The sequence below is a fragment of the Phodopus roborovskii genome, unplaced genomic scaffold (genome assembly GCF_943737965.1).
Source record: "Phodopus roborovskii unplaced genomic scaffold, PHOROB, whole genome shotgun sequence".
NCBI classification, from domain to species: domain Eukaryota; kingdom Metazoa; phylum Chordata; class Mammalia; order Rodentia; family Cricetidae; genus Phodopus; species Phodopus roborovskii.
This window is the reverse complement of record NW_026126469.1, coordinates 18076937-18095389: the sequence shown is the minus strand read 5'-3', so window position 1 is coordinate 18095389 and position 18453 is coordinate 18076937. Positions and strand designations below refer to the sequence as shown.

General features: G+C 41.1%; 1 protein-coding gene across 6 annotated transcripts in view; it reads left to right on the top strand.

Annotated features, from left to right (window-relative positions):
• Positions 1-18453, top strand: part of Rubcn (rubicon autophagy regulator) — a 58681-nt gene that overhangs the window by 4121 nt on the left and 36107 nt on the right. For 3 of the 6 annotated variants that reach the window (XM_051191360.1, XM_051191358.1, XM_051191359.1), the window contains exons 1-2: positions 8066-8275; positions 18131-18284. In XM_051191360.1, coding sequence (XP_051047317.1) covers positions 8211-8275; positions 18131-18284 — 219 coding nt within the window. In that variant the 5' untranslated portion in view covers positions 8066-8210. Of the gene's footprint in view, positions 1-8064; positions 8276-15946; positions 16008-18130; positions 18285-18453 lie in introns of those variants that run through there. The other 3 variants (XM_051191357.1, XM_051191363.1, XM_051191361.1) reach the window with 3 other exon arrangements.

Sequence of the window (18453 nt, the reverse complement as noted above, 5' to 3'; positions counted from 1 at the left end):
GTAAACAATATAAGTGTAGCCCTTATCTTTGCAAAATCTGTAGAGCAGTAGGTACTTTGTGAATGAGGCACTGTGTTGGATGTAGCATGTATCTTTGCCTGGAGAGGAGCAGTTCAGGATCCTCCTCCAAGTCAAAATAATAGAATTCAAGTTAGCCACCCCTTTGTAGAGGCTTGATTTCATACAGTAGAGATAAGACAACATCTACTATGGCCAGCGAAAATAGAGGGCCAATTAAATGTGTATTTCTGATAAGCAAAGACAATGTCACATGTTTCAGATAAACAATAATTTTTACTGTTTGTATCTGCTATAGTATTTAAGATTATCTTATATGTACGTATATGTTTAGTGTGTGGGGTGTGAATGTGTGTACACACATATGGGTAAGATTTGAGTGCCAGATACTGTAATTGGCTCAGAAGATAAACAGTAAAAGACATGGACATATCTCTTACTTTTGCTCAGCTTGCAGAGCAAATAGTATTTTCTGAGCACCTAGAGGATATCTATAATCCATTGTGTTTGTGTATGCACACAGGTGCTCTTGTGTATAGACGCCAGAGATAACTTCTGATGTACTTTCTCAGGAGCTGTCCAACTTTGTGTTAGTATTGTTAAATGTGAGAATGTCATACTTGAGTATACCATATCTGCATCATTCCCACCCTACCTCTTCCTGCTTGAGACACAGACTATTAACTGGGACCCTGGACTCATCAGTTATGTTAGACTGGCTGGCCAGAAGCCCCGGGAATCTACCTGCCCTCCAGTGCCAGCACACCTGGCTCTTTAGGTGAGGAATGGAACTATAGTCCTCATGCTTGTACTGCTCTCAAGTTGCCATCTGAGCCTGAACTTTTTTCTTTTCTTTAGACAGGGTCCTACTGTATAGCTCAGCTCACAATCCTCACTACTTTCTCACATTTAACCCCTTTACTGTGTTTTGTTTAATGTACCTTTTAGGTTTCCTTTTCCTTTGATTTTGTTGAGATATAATTGATAGCTAATAAAAGACATTCATTTAAAATAAACAGTTTATAGAGGTGCACAGAACAGATACCTGTGAAAATATCCCTATTACCTGAATAATAAATATATCAATCACTTGTAAAGGTTTTCTTGTGCTCGTTTGTAATTTTTCCCCTCACCTGCTACCTGGGGGCAGGGCACTAATTTGGTTTCTGCCACTGATGATAAGTTTGCAGCTTTTCAGCCTTTTATATGAATGGGCTCATACTATATTTTTTTAAAAACTGAAAACAAAATTTCACTTAGTATAACTGTTTCAAACCTGTATGTCTTTTCCTTGTCCATATTGCATCAGGGAGTCTTTTACCTTGCTCTCAACCCCAGAGGGAAAACATTCCAATTTGGGGGGCTTCGCGTCTCTTCTCTCCTCCTCTCTCCTCCTCCCATGTACATATATACATATACATATACACAGGTTTTTCGAGACAGGGTTTCTCTGTGTAGCTTTAGAACCCGTCCTGGAACTAGTTCTTGTAGACCAGGCTGGCCTGGAACTCACAGAGATCCACCTGCCTCTGCCTCCCAAGTGCTGGGATCAAAGGAGTGCACCACAACCGCTCAGCTTATTTTCATATTTTTATGCATTTTAATGTGTATGTGTGGAGGTCAGAGGGTGGCTTGTAGGAGTTGGTTCTCTTTGAACCATAAGTCAGGCTTGGTAGCAACCACCTTTTTCTGTTGAGCCATTTCACTGTCCCAAGTATTCCTTATCTAGGACAGATTTTTTTTTTAGATGCTTTTTGTTAAGTATCACATTTTTAAAAGATGTTCTTTATTAGGGTGAGGAAATACCCATCTGTGCTTGGTTTGTTGAGTTTTAATTATGAATGTTGAACTCTATTTAATGCCTTTGCTATATCAAGTGACAAAATCAAATGGTTATTTTTAAATTATGCTATAATACTGGATGGATTTGTAGGCAGAGTTTTTCGTCTGGACCGCTGGCTACCCTCATAACCACTCTGAGACTTATTATTAACTATAAATGCTCAACCAATAGCTTAGGTTGTTTGTTACTAACTAGCTCTTCCAACTTAAATTAACCCATATTTCTTATCTATGCTCTACCATGTGCTGGTACCTTTTTTCCAGCATAGCATGTTCGTCTCCTGCTTCCACTGCATCTGGGCTGGCATCTTCACCCTCCTCCCTTCCTAAATTCTTTCAGTCTGGCTCTCTTGCCTAATCTCTCTTTGCCTAGCTATTGGCCAGTTGGCTTCTTATTAAACTAATGAGAACAAAAAATCTTCACAGTGTATAAAAGGATTATTTTACAGCACTTCCTCCCTTTGGGCTAATTAAAAAGGAAACTTTTTAACTTTAACATAGTAAAATTATATACAAAAAAGACAGTTATCAAGTAACAATCACAGTTACAATATGCAGTCCATTTGTATTTGCCAAATTTAGAGAAAATACTCTATTAGCTATCTTTATATTTGTGAGTCTTAAGTCTTATATTTAATTTACTTTTTATCATAGTTAAGGAAAACTGTGTCTAACTATTTAGTCTTTAACTCCTTCAAAGACCTAAGAAGCAAGTAATATTAACTAACAACAGGGACAGTTACCCAAAGTTCCTTTGCAATGTTGGGGCATCCATCTTTGGTCTACAGGCATAGAATATCTGCCAGACTTATAGGTGAAGCAGGGATTTTGAAGGACTGTCCCGCCTTGTCTTGGTAAAGTTCAGTAGTTGCTTTCTTTTGTGTCCTGCTTGTTCAATTTGGATAGTATACTGTCAGGAATAGAGACAAGAGCAGTTTTCTATGTCCATCATCTTCTTTGAAGTAAATTGTGCTGTCAATAGCAGGCTGTCATGAAAAGCCTCAGATTATTAAATATCTTAAATTCTATATTCTGTAGGTCTTTGAAATGTTTAAAGACCATCTATCTAGGTAAATATATCTATTTCACCTTGAAATCATACCTAATATGACTCCAAGTTTGATTGTTATAGATGACTAATTGCTAACCTGTATTTTTTTTTAAATTTTACATTACATTTTAAAATGAGCTATATAAGTACAATACTCCAAACAAGTAGAAACACACACACACACACACACACACACACACACACACACACACATATATATATATGTATATATATATATATATATATATATATATAAAACTTTAAATTTGTATCAGCAAGCCAAAATCTATACTAATGTAAAGTATTTTGAAGCCAATAGTTGCTTTTTTGGTTAAAGTAGATTCAATAATCTACCCTTTTATCTTATCATTTCTATATTATATCCCACTTTTTTTTCTTTAGAAAGAGATCTTTGAATTTAGCTCTTTTGTTTAACGTTCACTTTTTTTCCTTTTGGCACCAACCGATAACAACTTGTAACCAATCCCCCTTAAATGATGACAAACATCCATAACCCATCTTTTGGGAATATGGATGTTTTCTCTGGACTGCTGTCTGGGGGTATTGGCAACTTTGTGGGACCCTGAGAAAGTTAGTATAATGGTCAAGTCCTGGCTGTTGTAGTCTGTGAGGCTGGACCATCTCATCCAGCAGTCTTGAAACTATTCTGGATGCAGAACTCTGAGGAGACTGCAACAAAGACATTCTGAGATGTTGGTTCACCAGAGCCATTCATTTTTACCGGTGTCTGGTCCCCTTATTCTGATAATGCATAAACTTTCAAAGGTAACTTACATATCTGCATTAATACAAGGATAGGCTGTATATTGTATGCAAGTTAGCAAAAGATTATTTTTTGTTTTATGTTTGAGAAGGTAAAAATATATATTATGTGTCTTGTAGTTTTTCTAGGTTTATTTCTTTATGTTTTATCCAAGATTTTCAGGGGGTCTTACTCTAGTCCATCACCTTAACCACTGAGCCATGACTACAACTACAGGGGGGTCTTACTCAATCAAACCTGATCTTTTTCAACCCTGAATGAATCCACTGCCTTTCATTTTCTGTGGGAACAAAAGCATAACCTCTTCCCCCAAGCAACACACCTTTTGATTTCCATTTTGAAGTCAAGACATTTTTAAAATATATATGTTGGTTTAATCCAGCAGCCTTTACAATCCATTGTCTCTTAGCAGCTATCATTTGTTCATCAGCAACCAAAAAATTAAAAGACAGCAACTTATAGGATCCTGATTCCCTGTGTATTTTTCATCTTTATGTGGCCTTTTTCCCTTTATATTACTTTATTCTATTTTTAAATTGTTTTTTTCTATGACTGTCTGTCTTCTTTCTCTTTTCTCTCACAAGCCTATGTATATTTTGAAACACATGGTAACCCCTTTAGAGTTTTGTTTTTGTTTTTGTTTTTTTTTTTTTTTCAACTGGATCTGTCTTTACTGTATATCTGTAACCTTTTCTGTCTATGAGAAAAACCTTAAACCCACCATGCAGCTCAGCTCATTGTGTGCTGGTAGGGATCATGCCCCAGGCAACAGCTGGGAGATGTTTCTCTGTACCAAAGCTAACATGAGAGACACAAGACTGGAAAGCTGCATTTGACTCTGCTTTTTCAAACCTTTCTTTTAAAGCTTTCTCAGGCCTTATGTGGATGTAGGTGCCAGATGTTGGGCACCATTTCAAGGTAGAGTTTTTCATTGGGACCACCAGCTCCCCAAATAACCATGCCTTTATTATTAATTATAAATGCTCAGCTAATAGCTTAGGCTTGTTTCTAACAAGCTCTTTCAACTTAAATTAATCCTTATTTCTTAGCTACACTCAAGTATGTGGAGATGCCTTTTTTCAGCACAGCATCCCCTGCTTCTCTACATCCGACTGTTGATGCTGTCCTCCTTCTTCCCATGTTCTCTCAGTCTGACCCTCTTGTCTTATGTCTTTCTGCCTAGCTATTGACCAGTTGGCTCTTTGTTTAACCGGTAAGAGCAAAACATCTTCACAGTGTACAAAAGGATCATTCCTCTGTGTGTGTGTGTGTGTGTGTGTGTGTGTGTGTGTGTGTGTGTGTGTGTAGGTAGGTAGGTAGGTAGGTAGGTAGGTAGGTAGGTAGTGCCTCTAGAGGCCTACAAGAGGGTGTTGGGTATCTATGAGCTGGAGTTAGGAACCAAACTCAGTAAAAGACTGGTATTGGCTCAACTGAAGACTCCAAGTTCTCAGCACAAAGGAGATTTATTTTTTCCAAAGGGACAAAGAGCAAGGAATAGTCAAATACAGGAAAGAGGAGAAGAGAATAAAGGAGAGAGGAAGGGATATTTGTCCCAGAGCGGGACAAAGGACTGTCTCTAGATAGAGAGGAGACAGATGTGACCCATAGGCAAATGGCAGATTATAAAAGTAAAAGGGGAAACCCCATGTTAGGATATTATTGATTTTAACTGGGCATGTTAATTAGTGCAGTCAAAGGGGGCTTTTGATGGCTGGACCTTGGTAGTCAGCCTCAGCAGAAGTAAGTACCCAAATAAGGAAACAGACCTTCGTGGCTAGCTTTATGAATGCAATCTAATGTTTTGTTTTGTTTTGTTTTTAAGCAAGGCAGAGGCATGCGGAGAAGGGCAAGTCCTGCCAGGACCATGTTTGCCCAGCTGGCAATGGCTATAGTCCCTTTACTCAGGTCCTCTGGAAGAGCAGTATGTGCTCTTAACCTCTGAACCCTCTCTCCAGCCCAGGATATTGCATTTCTGTGATAAATGAATCTAGCCATCTTATATCATCTTTTAAAAATATATTATTGTATTTAATTTGAAAATTGTGGGGTTTTTTTTTACTTTTTAATTTAAAAAATTTTTGAGACAGAATCTCACTATGTAGCTCAACTCACAATCCTCCCACTTCAGCCTCTTGACTGATGGAATTATAGGAATATAATACCACACCAGGCATGGGCTTTGTCTTTTCTTGAATGAAACTGGTATTTTTTTTTTTTTACACAGGACATCATATAGAGCCATGACCAGCCTTAAACTCAGTATATAGTCAAGGATGAACTTGAACTTCTGACCCTTTGCCTCTCAAGTACTGAGATTTACAGATATACACTACCGTGTCCCATTCATGTGGTGCTGGGGATTGAACCTTGGAGGCTACTGTTGTTTTCAACAAAATCTTGATGGTTCGATTTTACCAATACTCAGGAGCCAAACATTGGGGTAAAAGCCTATCAGCTCAGAGAGGTAGAGGGAGCACCTAGTTGGTCTTCCCTCTCTAACGACAACCCAGACGCCTCTTTCTCCTATATTGTCTCAAACTAGACGCTCAAACTGAATGCCCCTCCCTTCTACTTCCTCTGTGTCTCTTTCTGTCCATGTTCCTGACTCCCCCTTACTCTCTCTGTTTTTTTTAACAATTCTATGTTTACATCCTGTCAACTGGTTGCTGGCTCTGCCTCTTGACTTGTGGTTGACTTTATTCAATCCTGTGTACAATAGTCAAGCAGAAAGCTTTTGGATTAAAGAGGTGTGCTAGGGCTGAGCCACAACACAACCAAGAACAGATTTTTTCCAGTAAATAACACAGTCTTGGGATTTCAGTGTGATCAGATATCACGCAACAGCCTACCAGCTGAGCTGTATCTCCAGCGCAAATGAAGTTGCATTATCTTTAACAGTCCTTAGTTTTAATGACATTATCCATGATCTCTTTTCTACCCTCACTTGCTTTATCACATAATAATGCTGACTCTCCTATCTTAATGTTGTAATCTTAACCTCCTTATTCTTCTATCCTCTGCTCTGACTTAGATCTGGGCTTGTAAATTAGTAACCAGAGGGCCACCTTCAGGCTAGAGACAAGCTTTCCTTGGTCTGAACAGTCTGAACAATAGTCTGCCAACATTTAGAAATGTAGTTAATTATACCTTAAAGGGCAGGTCCTATCTTGTTATGGAAAAAACAAAACTCCAGTTCCTAGCAACTCAAGGTCCCAATGTCCATTTGTCAACTTTCAGTCACAGCTGAGTGAGAGTCCCTTCTTGGAAAAAGGCTGAAACTTTCCAGTTCAGAATTTCATTTCACTCTTTGCCATCAACCCACTGACTCATCCCAAGATTTCTAATCCCCTCTATCTACTTTGCTCTTACCTCTAATATGATTCGTACTCTATCCCCTTTCCACATCATCAAGCTTAGCTTTGTGAGCAGATTTGACCATTTCCCATTTGTACATCCTTGATAAAGCTCAGTTTTATGGTTAAGATTTCAACTTAACTTACCACTTTCCACCATGGGGGTCTAATAGACTTGGTAACAAGCATCTTTACTTACTTAATCATCTTGCCTTCCCCCAACTTTGATTATTAAGAAGGAGTAGTTTCCAAAACTGCATATTTTCTTAGTATCTGTCAGAGATGCTTAGTCTATCTTTCCCACCTCTCCTTTTACCCCCTTGTTAAGTCATATCCTAGAAACTGCTGTGCCTGGTTTTGGTGGTGTATGCTTATGATATTAGCTCTCAGGAAGCTGGGGATCCCAAAATCAAGGCCAGCCTGTGCTGCAAAACCAAAACGGCATGGGGAATGGACTCAAAGGTTGAGAACTCTTGCAGAGGATCTGGTTCCTGCACCTACATGCACGCGATGCACAACACACATACACCTATAAGGATAAAAACAAAGTAGTAACCTGTACCCTGACATCGCTCCTGTTGGAGACCTCCCCACAAAACCTATCCTTTCTATTGCTTTTTTGTGATCTCTTGATTTAAATGCTTGAAGCCTCCCAGTGCCAACAGGTGTTAGTTAAATCAGGATGAACTGAAATTAAGTTAATCGAATTTGCATTATATCAGCTTTATTGTCTGTCTTAACCTCCGATAGGGTCCGATTTCCAGAGTAAAGTGTGACAAAAGTGCACCTTGGACCACTGACTATAGTTAATTCGAGTTTTCACTCCAGGTACCCCGCCTGAGCAAAATATCCTAGCAAGCGGCTAGAGTCTGCGTGCCCTGGTTAGCTCAGCCTGGGATTGGGTAAGGCAGTGCATGCCGGGAGTGGCCAGTCTTCGAAGGGCTTGTTGGGAATTGTAGTCCAAGGAGCCGGAAGTGGGGGTGGCAGGGGCAGAACGGCAGCTGAGGTAGCAGTCCTTGGCGCTGACGCCGCCTGGGTGTAGTACTTGGTTCCCAGCTCACCGGCGGTGGTGTCTCCCCTGTCCTAAGGGTGCTCCCGGTGCTCTGGCGTCCGAAGCGGCCGGGGGCCTCTCTTTAGCCCGGAGACGGCCTTGCAGTCCCGGATGCGTCCGGAGGGCGCGGGAATGGATCTTGGCGGAGGCAGGGAGCGCCTGCCGGAGGAAAGCAGGTGGGTTGGGAGCGGCTGGCAGTCGGGGCTGCTGGGTGCGCGCGAGCACGGGGATACTTGGCAGGGCTGGGATGACACACAGTGTGGGGCACGGCAGACCTGAGAACTACTGCTGAGAGTGACTTGTTTGGGAAGAATTTCCAAGAGGGACTGGTAGGGCGTGTATAAGGAAGAGGGAGGAGAGTTTAGGGACCATGAGCAAGGGTGGCTATGATTCGTTGAGGGCCTGGAATAGAAGACAGTGAAGCTAAGCTCCAAGACTGCTGAAAGAGGGGGTGGGGGGATGAGAGTCTGGGAGAAAGGACTGAGATGCTGTAGTGAGATTTTATAGGCCAGACTTTATAAGAGCAGAGGACAAGGTTGGTGACAACCCGATATTAAGAGGGTGATGTAAGAATTTCTGTGAGCTAAGGTCTTAGGTTATGGTTGGCCCAACAAGGTTAGGAAGGGAGGAATGTGGGTGAGGAGGAGAGGAGGGCCTGTGTGTGAAAAGCCACTGATTGCACAGGGTGTGGGCTTGCTGAAGGGACAGAAATTGTGTGCATGCCCTTTTGTCAATGAGATCACGATGTCCTAAAGGGATCTCTGTCATTTCCTTTTCATCTTCAATCCCTTTGCTTCTTCCCCACAATGCAAGTTCAAGTTTATATGGAACTATTGTCAGAAAGCTATAGCCTCTTGAAATAGGGGCATTTAAGATTTTTTCTTTTTTAATTAAACGATTACATATTTGTGTGTGTGTGTGTGTGTGTGTGTGTGTGTGTGTGCGCGCGCCTGTGTATGTGAAGGTTAGAGAACAACTTGGAGGAGGTTGCTCTTCCCATCCACCATGTAGATTCTGAGACTAGAGTCAGGTTGTCAGGCTTGGTGGCAAACACCTTTATCCACTGAGCCATTCCACCAGCCCCAATTAGGATTAAAAAGCTACTTTAGGAGTCAGGTGTTGGTGGCGCATACCTTTAGTCCCAGCACTCGGGATGCAGAGACAGGCGGATCTCTGTGAGTTCGAGGCCAGCCTGTTCTACAGAGCTAGTTCCAGGACAGGCTCTAAAGCAACATAGAGAAACCCTGTCTTGGGGGAAAAAAGAAAGAGGGAAAGAGAGAAAGAAAGAAAAGAAGAAGAAGTACTTTAGCTCTATGATCATTTGGACTTTGTAGAGATATGTCTCCTAATTAGGATTTACTTCATTAACAACTAGTTGTAGGTTTGAGAGTATAATTCACTTGCCTAGCATGCAGGTGGCCCTGGGTTTCATCCCCAGCATCACAGGAACAGTAGAAGCAGGGATTAACCTCTGAGGAAGATGCAGGGGCAGAAACACAACAGAAATATGGCGGGAGTCTTTCTTGACATTTAGAAATTGAAGATCTCCAAAGCAGGTGAAGTCCAAAGACTAGAAGCAAAGAAATTTACCTCAAAATATTCTCAGGGGAGATTGAAAATTGCTTGGTGAAGATATATATCCCTAATATGGGTGTGCTTTCTTGAGTACAAAGTGGTTGAACTTGGAGTTTTTGCCTGAGGTCTGTGAATGGTGTATACTAAATGAAACTGAATGTTTTACTTCCCCTTTCAACATTTTAGTTTCTGCCTTTGTATATTTAGTTATTATTCTTCCTCCAGATGTCTGTGAAGTGTTTTTATGTAAAAAAAAAAAAAAAAGCTTTAGGGTTATTTAGATTTTCCTGTGCTATTTCATGTGGAACAGTCTGGGTCAGATATTTTAAGTTTGGTTTTTCTTACCCATTTAGCTGGAGCTGTATTAGTCAGTTACCCATTGCTTATTTATTATATGCCAGACATGGTCTTGACAGCATTTTGGTTGTTAACTTATTTAATGTCTTGACAATTGTGTGAGGTACCTGCTATAATATTATCACTTCCCAGATGAGGAAGCAGAAACACAGACAGGATAAGTAATTTGCTGCGATTATGCATGGATCTCTGGCAGAACTGAACTGACACTCATATACCCAGTTATGTGCCTGTCATTTAGGTGGGTGGGACAACTGCTTTGCATGTATATTTGTTCTGTCCATTACCACGTTTATACTTGCTTTTTAACTAGAGTACTTTAGTCTAAACGATTTCAGCAATGGGAATCTCCCCCACCACACACACACACACATACAGTTGCTCACTCAAACCGTTGTTGTAAGGCTCTGTTGGTGGCTGACTAGTTTAGAATGTGTTTTCAATGAAGCTTCATGGCACGGATGGCCTCCTTAGTCCCAGACAGACACTGTTAAATACATGCCTTATGTGTGAGAAGCGAGGCATTGTGGCTGGGCCACTGCAAACATAACCTTTTCACGATCACTACAACACACAGTTCATAGTCATCTCGATGAGGCAGGCCGTAGTGGTTTTTAAGCATGAAGGATGTAAACTTTTCCAAAGAGAGCACTTGATAGTGAAATGTGCATAATTTAAACCCACCAAAAGCCTTTTGGAGGATTGTTTTTTGTTGTAGTTTTATTTGTTTGGTTTTTTAAAAATCTCAGTTAATAGCATTTTCTATTCAGTCATCCAAGCCAGAGCCTCACAGTGAAATTTCAGACTTCTCATTTCTTATATCCAAAGATACAGTAGAATCCTAGCTTGACCATCTTACTGAGCCCTGCCTGAGTGAGGCGGTTCTTCCCTGCTAGAAGATCATAAGAATTAACAAAATAATGAGCTCAGGTTCCTCACAGAATGCCTGGTATGTACTAAAGTATAGAGGGTTGTTTACTTTGTCCAGTCTCCAGTTTCCATATGCTAGTTATGTTTTCCACAGGTTATTATTCGCAGCAGTGTAATTTTTTTGTCCTATTTCCATGGCTCCTCTAGCCAAGTTAAGTACATGGGAGATTATATTGGGGTGTTGACCTAGCTCTTATAACTGCACTCTAGAAATGCCTTACATAATAAGTCCCTCTATTGTTCCAAGTAGTTAACTATCTGATAGCAGAGTACCACTGTGCTTAAGAATGACATTTATCTTCCCCTAAAGTTTTCTTAAATGTCAGTTGTTTGGGATTTGTCTCCTAAAGCTGTCAGCTAAAACAACAGTCCTTCCATTGTAGGTTTGTCACCCCTAGACTTCATTGAGCTATGCAGTCTACTTGGGAGCAAGGAACTCCACCCTATCCAGTGCTCAATGATCCTGGTACAGTGGCCCACACAGGGTCAGAATTAAATAGTAAGGTCTGTTTTAGTGACTGAATACTCATGGATCAAAACCTTCCCTTCTGTGTCCTCAGCCCCAGTTTGTAGCAGAACCTCACAGTAACTGGATTCTTCCCTCTTCCCTGTGTCCCTTATCCAAGTGCACTAGTTTCTGTAATTTCCTGAAATTTCCTTCAATCTCCCTTCCCTTCCTTCCTTCCTTCCTTCCTTCCTTCCTTCCTCCCTCCCTCCCTCCCTTCCTTCCTTCCTTTCTTCCTATATTACCAGATACAAGGTTTACAATTCTTAAAACAAAACAAAAAAATCCACGACATATTATTGCTTTAGGCACAACCAAACCTTGGTGCTGAAAGTCAGGTGCTTGCTCCATCTCTAAGCTGGGTCCTGGTTCATTGCTTTTCTTCTCAAGGAGACTTTCCACATGGAAACCTTACCAACTGCAGTCCTGGAAGTCCCAACAGCAGTAAGAAAAAGGATGCTGTCCAGCAGCTCCAGCAAAAGCAGACATGCTGGGGCAGACTGGCTGATGCTCTTACAATCAGGATGTAGAGCACTCTGCTCACTTGGGCCTAGACCATGTTGGCCTTAAATGATGAATCCTAGGGTAGGATGAAACCTTCGTAGAACTTCACTGACCAAAATAAGAGATAAAGGTGGTTCCCTTCTGGAAAGGAACAAAGAGAATACAGTCCAACTCCTTACACTAGTATTCTGTTTGAGTTTTAGTCCCTCTGAAGCTCCTAGTCACAGGTTCATGACACTCCATGAGCTGGGCTTTTTTCAGCCTTCTCATTCTTGCTCCTGTGCCTGCCTTGCCTGAAGAGCTTAGTCATCCTTTAAATGATGCTCTTTAGAAGGCGCTCCTGACCTGTTCCTCTCCACCTCCCCAGCACAACATTCTCTTTCTCTCCATTCACTTTTATTTATCAGCATTTTTCCACTCCATGCTTTTTCTTTCCACCCTGATAATGCCAAGGATTGACAGTGCATATGGACAGGTGTTAAAGCGGGTGATCATGTGAGTTTGAGCATTCTATACTACATAGCTCAGTTGTGTGTATCCAACACCTCCCACTCCTGCTTCCTTCCCTCCTCCCCTGCCTGCAGATATACCCTTGAAGCTTTTAGGAGAGTGCTTTTGTCAGAATGCAGGAGGGGGAGGGATGTCAGCTGATGGCAGGTGCTTTGCCTCAAGTGCTTCTTCACAGAGGCCTTTACCCCACAGCTGTTTCTGTTAAAGGCCAGTTATCAGTTCTTCTGCAAGATGGGTTTTCTCTTTCTCTCCTTCCTCATCTTTGCCACCCTTCTCTTTAGTTGACTTACTTATTTTGGTTGTATAAGGCAGGGTTCATGGTTGGTTTTGCCCCCCCCTTTGGGGGCTCACCATCCAGCTACCAAATGAATACATGGAGACTTATTCTTATTTATGAATGCCTGGCCTTAGCTGGACTTGTTCCTAGCAGTTTTTCTTAAATTATCTGGCCTACCTTTTGCCACCGGGCTTTTACCCTTCCTTCTTACTCTGTGGCTGGTTGTGTAGCTGGGTGGCTGGCCCCTGGTGTCCTCCTCTCTCTCTCTCCCTTTATTGCACTCTTCTCCCTTCCCTTCTTTTTCTCCTTCTATTTATTCTCTCTGCCTGGCATCCCTGTCTACCCCTCTGCTGCTTAGCTATTGGCTGGTCAGCTCTTTATTAGATCATCAGGCATTTTAAGCAGGCAAAGTAATATAGCTTCGCAGAGTTAAACAAATATAATATAAAAGCATGCAACACATTTTTGCATCATTAAACAAATAATCCACAGCAAAAAAAGAATGTAACACATCTTTAACTAATATTCTACAACAAGGGTTTCTCTGTTGTTGTGATGGTTGTCTTACAACTTGCTCTGTAGATCAGGCTGGCCCCAAACTCAGAGCTCCACCTGCCTCTGCCTCTCAAGTGCTAGGATTTAAAGGTGTGTGTCACCATGACCCACTTCATCCTTTTCTTTTAAAATCATTTCATACAAATGTTTCATCAATTTGTCTGGTTGATTATAGGACCTGCTTTGACAACATGATTGGCACTAGCCACCGGTAGTAATTATGATGGCAATTTTTATACATTATGAGGGAAAATGGCCTATTGATAGCATAGGATATGGGGATCCTAATAAAGGAATCAGTGAAGCAGATTATTTAATGTCTCTGAGAAGAAGCTGAGTTAGAGCTGAACCTGAATCCCTAAATAAGGTGATAGGAGAAGAGAAATCCTTAGTGGAAAGATCTGGTGAATAAAATCACAGAAGTCAGAGTGAGGTTGACTTGTGTGTGATAGGGTATACTAAGTAGTCTTCGTTTTATTTAGAGTCTAGCAGGAAGGTTAGTATTTAGATTGAGACCAAGTGATGATGAATATGTGAACTCGATACTAAGGAACTTGTATGTCAGCCATGGGTATAGTTCCTAGTGTAAGGAATTCTCCTGCCTTTTGTTAAATCTGTTTATCATTGGAATTCAATAATTCCAGTATCATTAAAGTTTGGTATGACTGGTGAGGCATTTGTTGAATAGGTATAAGTTATAAAGCTGTCTAGAGACAATGCTTAATTCTTCCTAGGTATCAAGATACTCTCATTAAAAGAACAAGGCTGACCAATGGCTAGGTTCTCTTGCATGTTTCAGAATTAAGAAACTTTACAATAGAGCTAAATATGTTTTTCTATAAGCATATTATTAAAGAAGCAGCATAAATATTTAATCATAACATCTAAAAGTTTAATATGTAAAAGACAAATTATATAGCCAGGTATGAAGAATTATTAAATTCTAAGTATGGGAGTCTCTGCTACCTCAAGTGTTATCAATAATTCTTTCTCTTTTATTTTGTGTCTTTCTGTACCTAGAGAAGGAACCAGTTTTTTCTAGTAAGTGCTTTCTGGCCTTGAAAGTCCCAGGGGCTTGCTGAGTCAGAGTTTCAACTCGAGACACCTGTTGACATTTGAGTATTTAAAAACCCTTTATGGTACTTTCCAGCTCTTGTGTGCTAACTTGGTTCAGATTATTGTTGCTTTTTAAAAATTTTGTTTCTTTTTATTTCATGTGTATGCGTGTTTACTGGCATGTATACGTATGCACCCTCAGAGACTAGAAGAGGATGTCAGGTCCCCTGGGATTGGAATCCCAGACAGTTGTGAGCCACCATGTGAGTGATGGGACCTGAATCCAGTCCTCTTCGAGTGCTCTTAACCCCTGAGCCATCTTCCCACCCCTGTGCTAATCTCAGACAGGGCCTAACAACTCCTCTCCTGTGTAGTCCCCTCTTGTCACACTCTCAATGCGTTTTGTTTTTTAGTATTTTAACATTAAGATCAGTTCTCTCTCATGCTACCATAGCTTTGGAAATCTTTCTGATAAAAATTTAATTGCCTTTTTGTTGTTGTTGCTTTTGAGACAGGGTTTCTCTGTGTAGCTCTGGCTGTCCTGGAACTAGCTCTGTAGACCAAGCTGACCTCAAACTCACAGAGATCCTCCTGCCTCTGCTTCCCTTTGTCCAAAAGGCATGTGCCACTACCTCCCAGCCAAAATGTAAGTCTTTTTTGGTGTTCTGTCATGTTGATATAATATCCCACCTTCCATTTCAGGGATCAAATCATTGCTTGACTTGGTACAACCTGTGATCTCTGTAATGATCCCCATCCTTGATAAATGACATCCTGTGAGAGGGATGTGCTAGAGTAGTTTCCTTTTGCTTCTAAAAAGGGTCTGGGGAGGTAATTCAGTAGATGAAGGGGTTGCTCTGCAAGAATGAGGCTCTGGACTCTCTTCCTTATACCCATGTTAAAAACAAGCAAGCATACAACAAAACCAGATGTGGTAGCATGTATTTGTAATCCCAGCTCTGGGATACTGAGACAAGCAGTTCCCTGGGACTTGCTGGTCATCCAGCCTAACCAAAGCATCAGGCCTCAGATCCAGTGAGAGATCTTGTTTCAAAAAACAAAGTGTATGACTCCTAAAGATCAACAGCTGAGGTTGAGGTTGACCTCTGGCCACCATGTGTACCTGTACAAACACACACACACACACACACACACACACACACACACACACACACGGGGTAGGGCAGAGGAGATACTTGATTCTCCATGGTGTTCTCTTTACTTACATCTAAGGTTCGGGCATGAATGGATGAACTTCAAGTTAATTTAATATCTCAACTCTTCTGAAAATATTTCCATCAATAAGATAGATAATACTAAAAGGCATAATCAACTATGTAAATACAAATCTTAAAGGTTTGTCATTCTTCCAAATGAGCACCCACCAAGCATAGAGTGCTTGGGATGCCTCTGGAGAAGAGCCACTTTCTTTGTTGCTTTGGCATCTCAGGGACACTTAGTTGTGGGAAAGGAAGGTTCTTTAGCTTTTTCCAGAAGACATTATTGGTAGATCTCAGTGCTCAGAAGTTCCAGGACTTCTGTGTTCTTTGTAGAATTTTGGGAGCAAAGAATGATGTCTACTTGGTGATATTCTTTAAGAAGTTAATGTAGTGTTGCCCCAGAATGAATCAGAACACAGGTATGCAGCCTCTTGCTGAGCCATACTGGTTGTTAGTCCTGTAAGGCTTGATTGTAGTGTATTGGAATGTGAAAACTGAGACAGTCAAAATAGACCAGAGGTTGATTAGCCCTGCTGAAGCACAGGTGGTGTGGACGGTGAGCAACAGTTGGTAGTCAGTCAGCCTTAGGAATGGCTGTTTCTCATAATATAAAAGTGAATGGCATTTTAAGTGATTGTGTTAGTTCTGTGGGCCTTTTGGGACTGGCATAGAAATACAAGAGAAGTCTGGTGACTCGGTATTTTTGTTTTAGAAACAGTGTCACTCTGTTGCCCATGCTGGCCTGTAACTCTATAATACAGGCTGGCCTTGAATTTATGACAGTCCTCCTGTTGAAGCCTCCTGAGTGCTGGGATTATGGGCATGAGCCACCATGCTCAGGAGGTGATTCAAATGTTTAATAAGGAAAAGAAAACCTGAATGTCTCCCAGTTAAACAAATTCTTATTCACAAGGCCTTCAAAGCAAAAGCCCAATCTGCCTGACCCTCCCTTTATGAATTATTCTCCTACCCTATTCCTACCACTCATTTTATCTATGGATTTTACTTGTCTGCCTTTACTCATCCACTTTTCTAAAATTGCTCAGAAAATGCACAAAAGGTTAGCTTTGTACTGGTAGAAAGGATTATAATTCAGGATCCATCCTCTGCTGGTGTTTACATGATATAAAATAGTTATGATAAAGTTTCCTGAAGAAATCTTTACTGTTTCCTATGAAAAGAGGAAAGACCAGTAGTCGGACACATCATCTCCTTATGCTTTCCTGTCCAGTTGGATCAGTACATCCATGTCCTGCATTCAGTTGCACTTGGTTTTGAGTTTTTACTGATTCAAAGCTGTGGAGGGAAAATGCTGTGGATTAAGAGGAATCTGGAAAATGACTGGGGCAGCAATTTTCTGATGTTTCCAGTGAAGTGCATCAAATAGTCTAGGAAGACAAGGTGACATGTCTCAAAGTGACTTGAATTCAAACTTAAAACCTTGTTTATTTTAATGTTCACTTAAAAAAAATCACAGAGGAAAAAAAAATTCATGGTAGACCTGGGGATGTAGCTCAGTTGGTAGAGTATGGCTAGCATAAGAGAGCTCTGGGTTCGATCCCTAGTACTGTATAAACTCAGAGCTGGTAGCACACACCTGTAATGTCAGCACTTGGGAGGTGGTGGCAGGAGGGTCACCAGTTCAAAGTAAGATCAAGGGAAGCCTAAAATACATGAGACGATGTCTCAAAGGAAAAAAAAAAAATAAAAGAGTACAGGTAGTTTGTTGTTCTTACCTATAGTATCTAAGTGTATGTCTGAAGTACCCTCTATCCTTTCCTGTGCTCCACTTAGTGCATGGGAATACAGTGAATGGGGAGGGGGCTGTGTTTATATCATAAAAGATTTCTGACTTTGGGCTGAAGAGATCAGTGGTAAGGACAACTTCCTACCCTTCTAGTAGACCTGGGTTCTATTCCCAGCACCTACATGGCAGCTCACAACCATCTGTAACCCCAGTCTTGGGGGATCGAGTGACCTCCTCTAGCCTTCACCATTTGCAGGACAGGCATGGCATGGTCACAGACATACATGTAGGCAAAACATGCATACACATGAAAATAAAATTTTAAAAAAGATTTCTGATTGTGGGTGGGTGTTCTCATATTTTGTCTATGTATCAACATTATTCGGAAACAGATCTTTTGTTTTGTTTTGTTTTGTTTTGTTGTTTTTCAAGACAAGTTTTCTCTATATAGCCCTGGCTGTCCTGGAACTCGCACTGTAGACCAGGCTAACCTGTAACTCAGAGATCCACCTGCCTCTGCTTTTCAAGTGCTGGGATCAAAGGCATGTGCCACTACTGCCCAGCTCAGAAATGGATCTTAATGGGTTGCACTCCTAAAAATCACAAATAGCTGTGATATGCTATATAAATATAAGTGTTTGAGTATAACTATATTACTCCCAGAGTGGAGTTTTGTTGAAGTGAAAAGTTAATTGAAGAGAGAATGTCAGGATGTAGGGCAGGAGATTTTTTTTTTTGACATATGTGTCGAGGATCAGGTCCAGCAAACTTAACTAACCATTGGTATAATTCCAGGAGAGAGCATTGGCAGTTGCTGGGTAATTTGAAGACTACTGTGGAGGGTTTGGTGTCAGCCAACTGCCCCAATGTCTGGTCCAAGTATGGTGGCCTGGAGCGTCTTTGCAGGGACATGCAGAGCATTCTGTATCATGGGCTCATCCATGACCAGGTATGTAGAATTCATTTCCCCCATCTAATCGGCTGCATCACTTGGAAAGCAGTTGCATGAAGTTAGTTGGCAGAGAAAAAAAATGAAGCCCGCTGGTTTGTGAGTTCTTGAGTACAGAATGGAGGCTGTGTGCCTGCTTGTGTGTGCGTGCCCACCCCCTCTGTCTGTC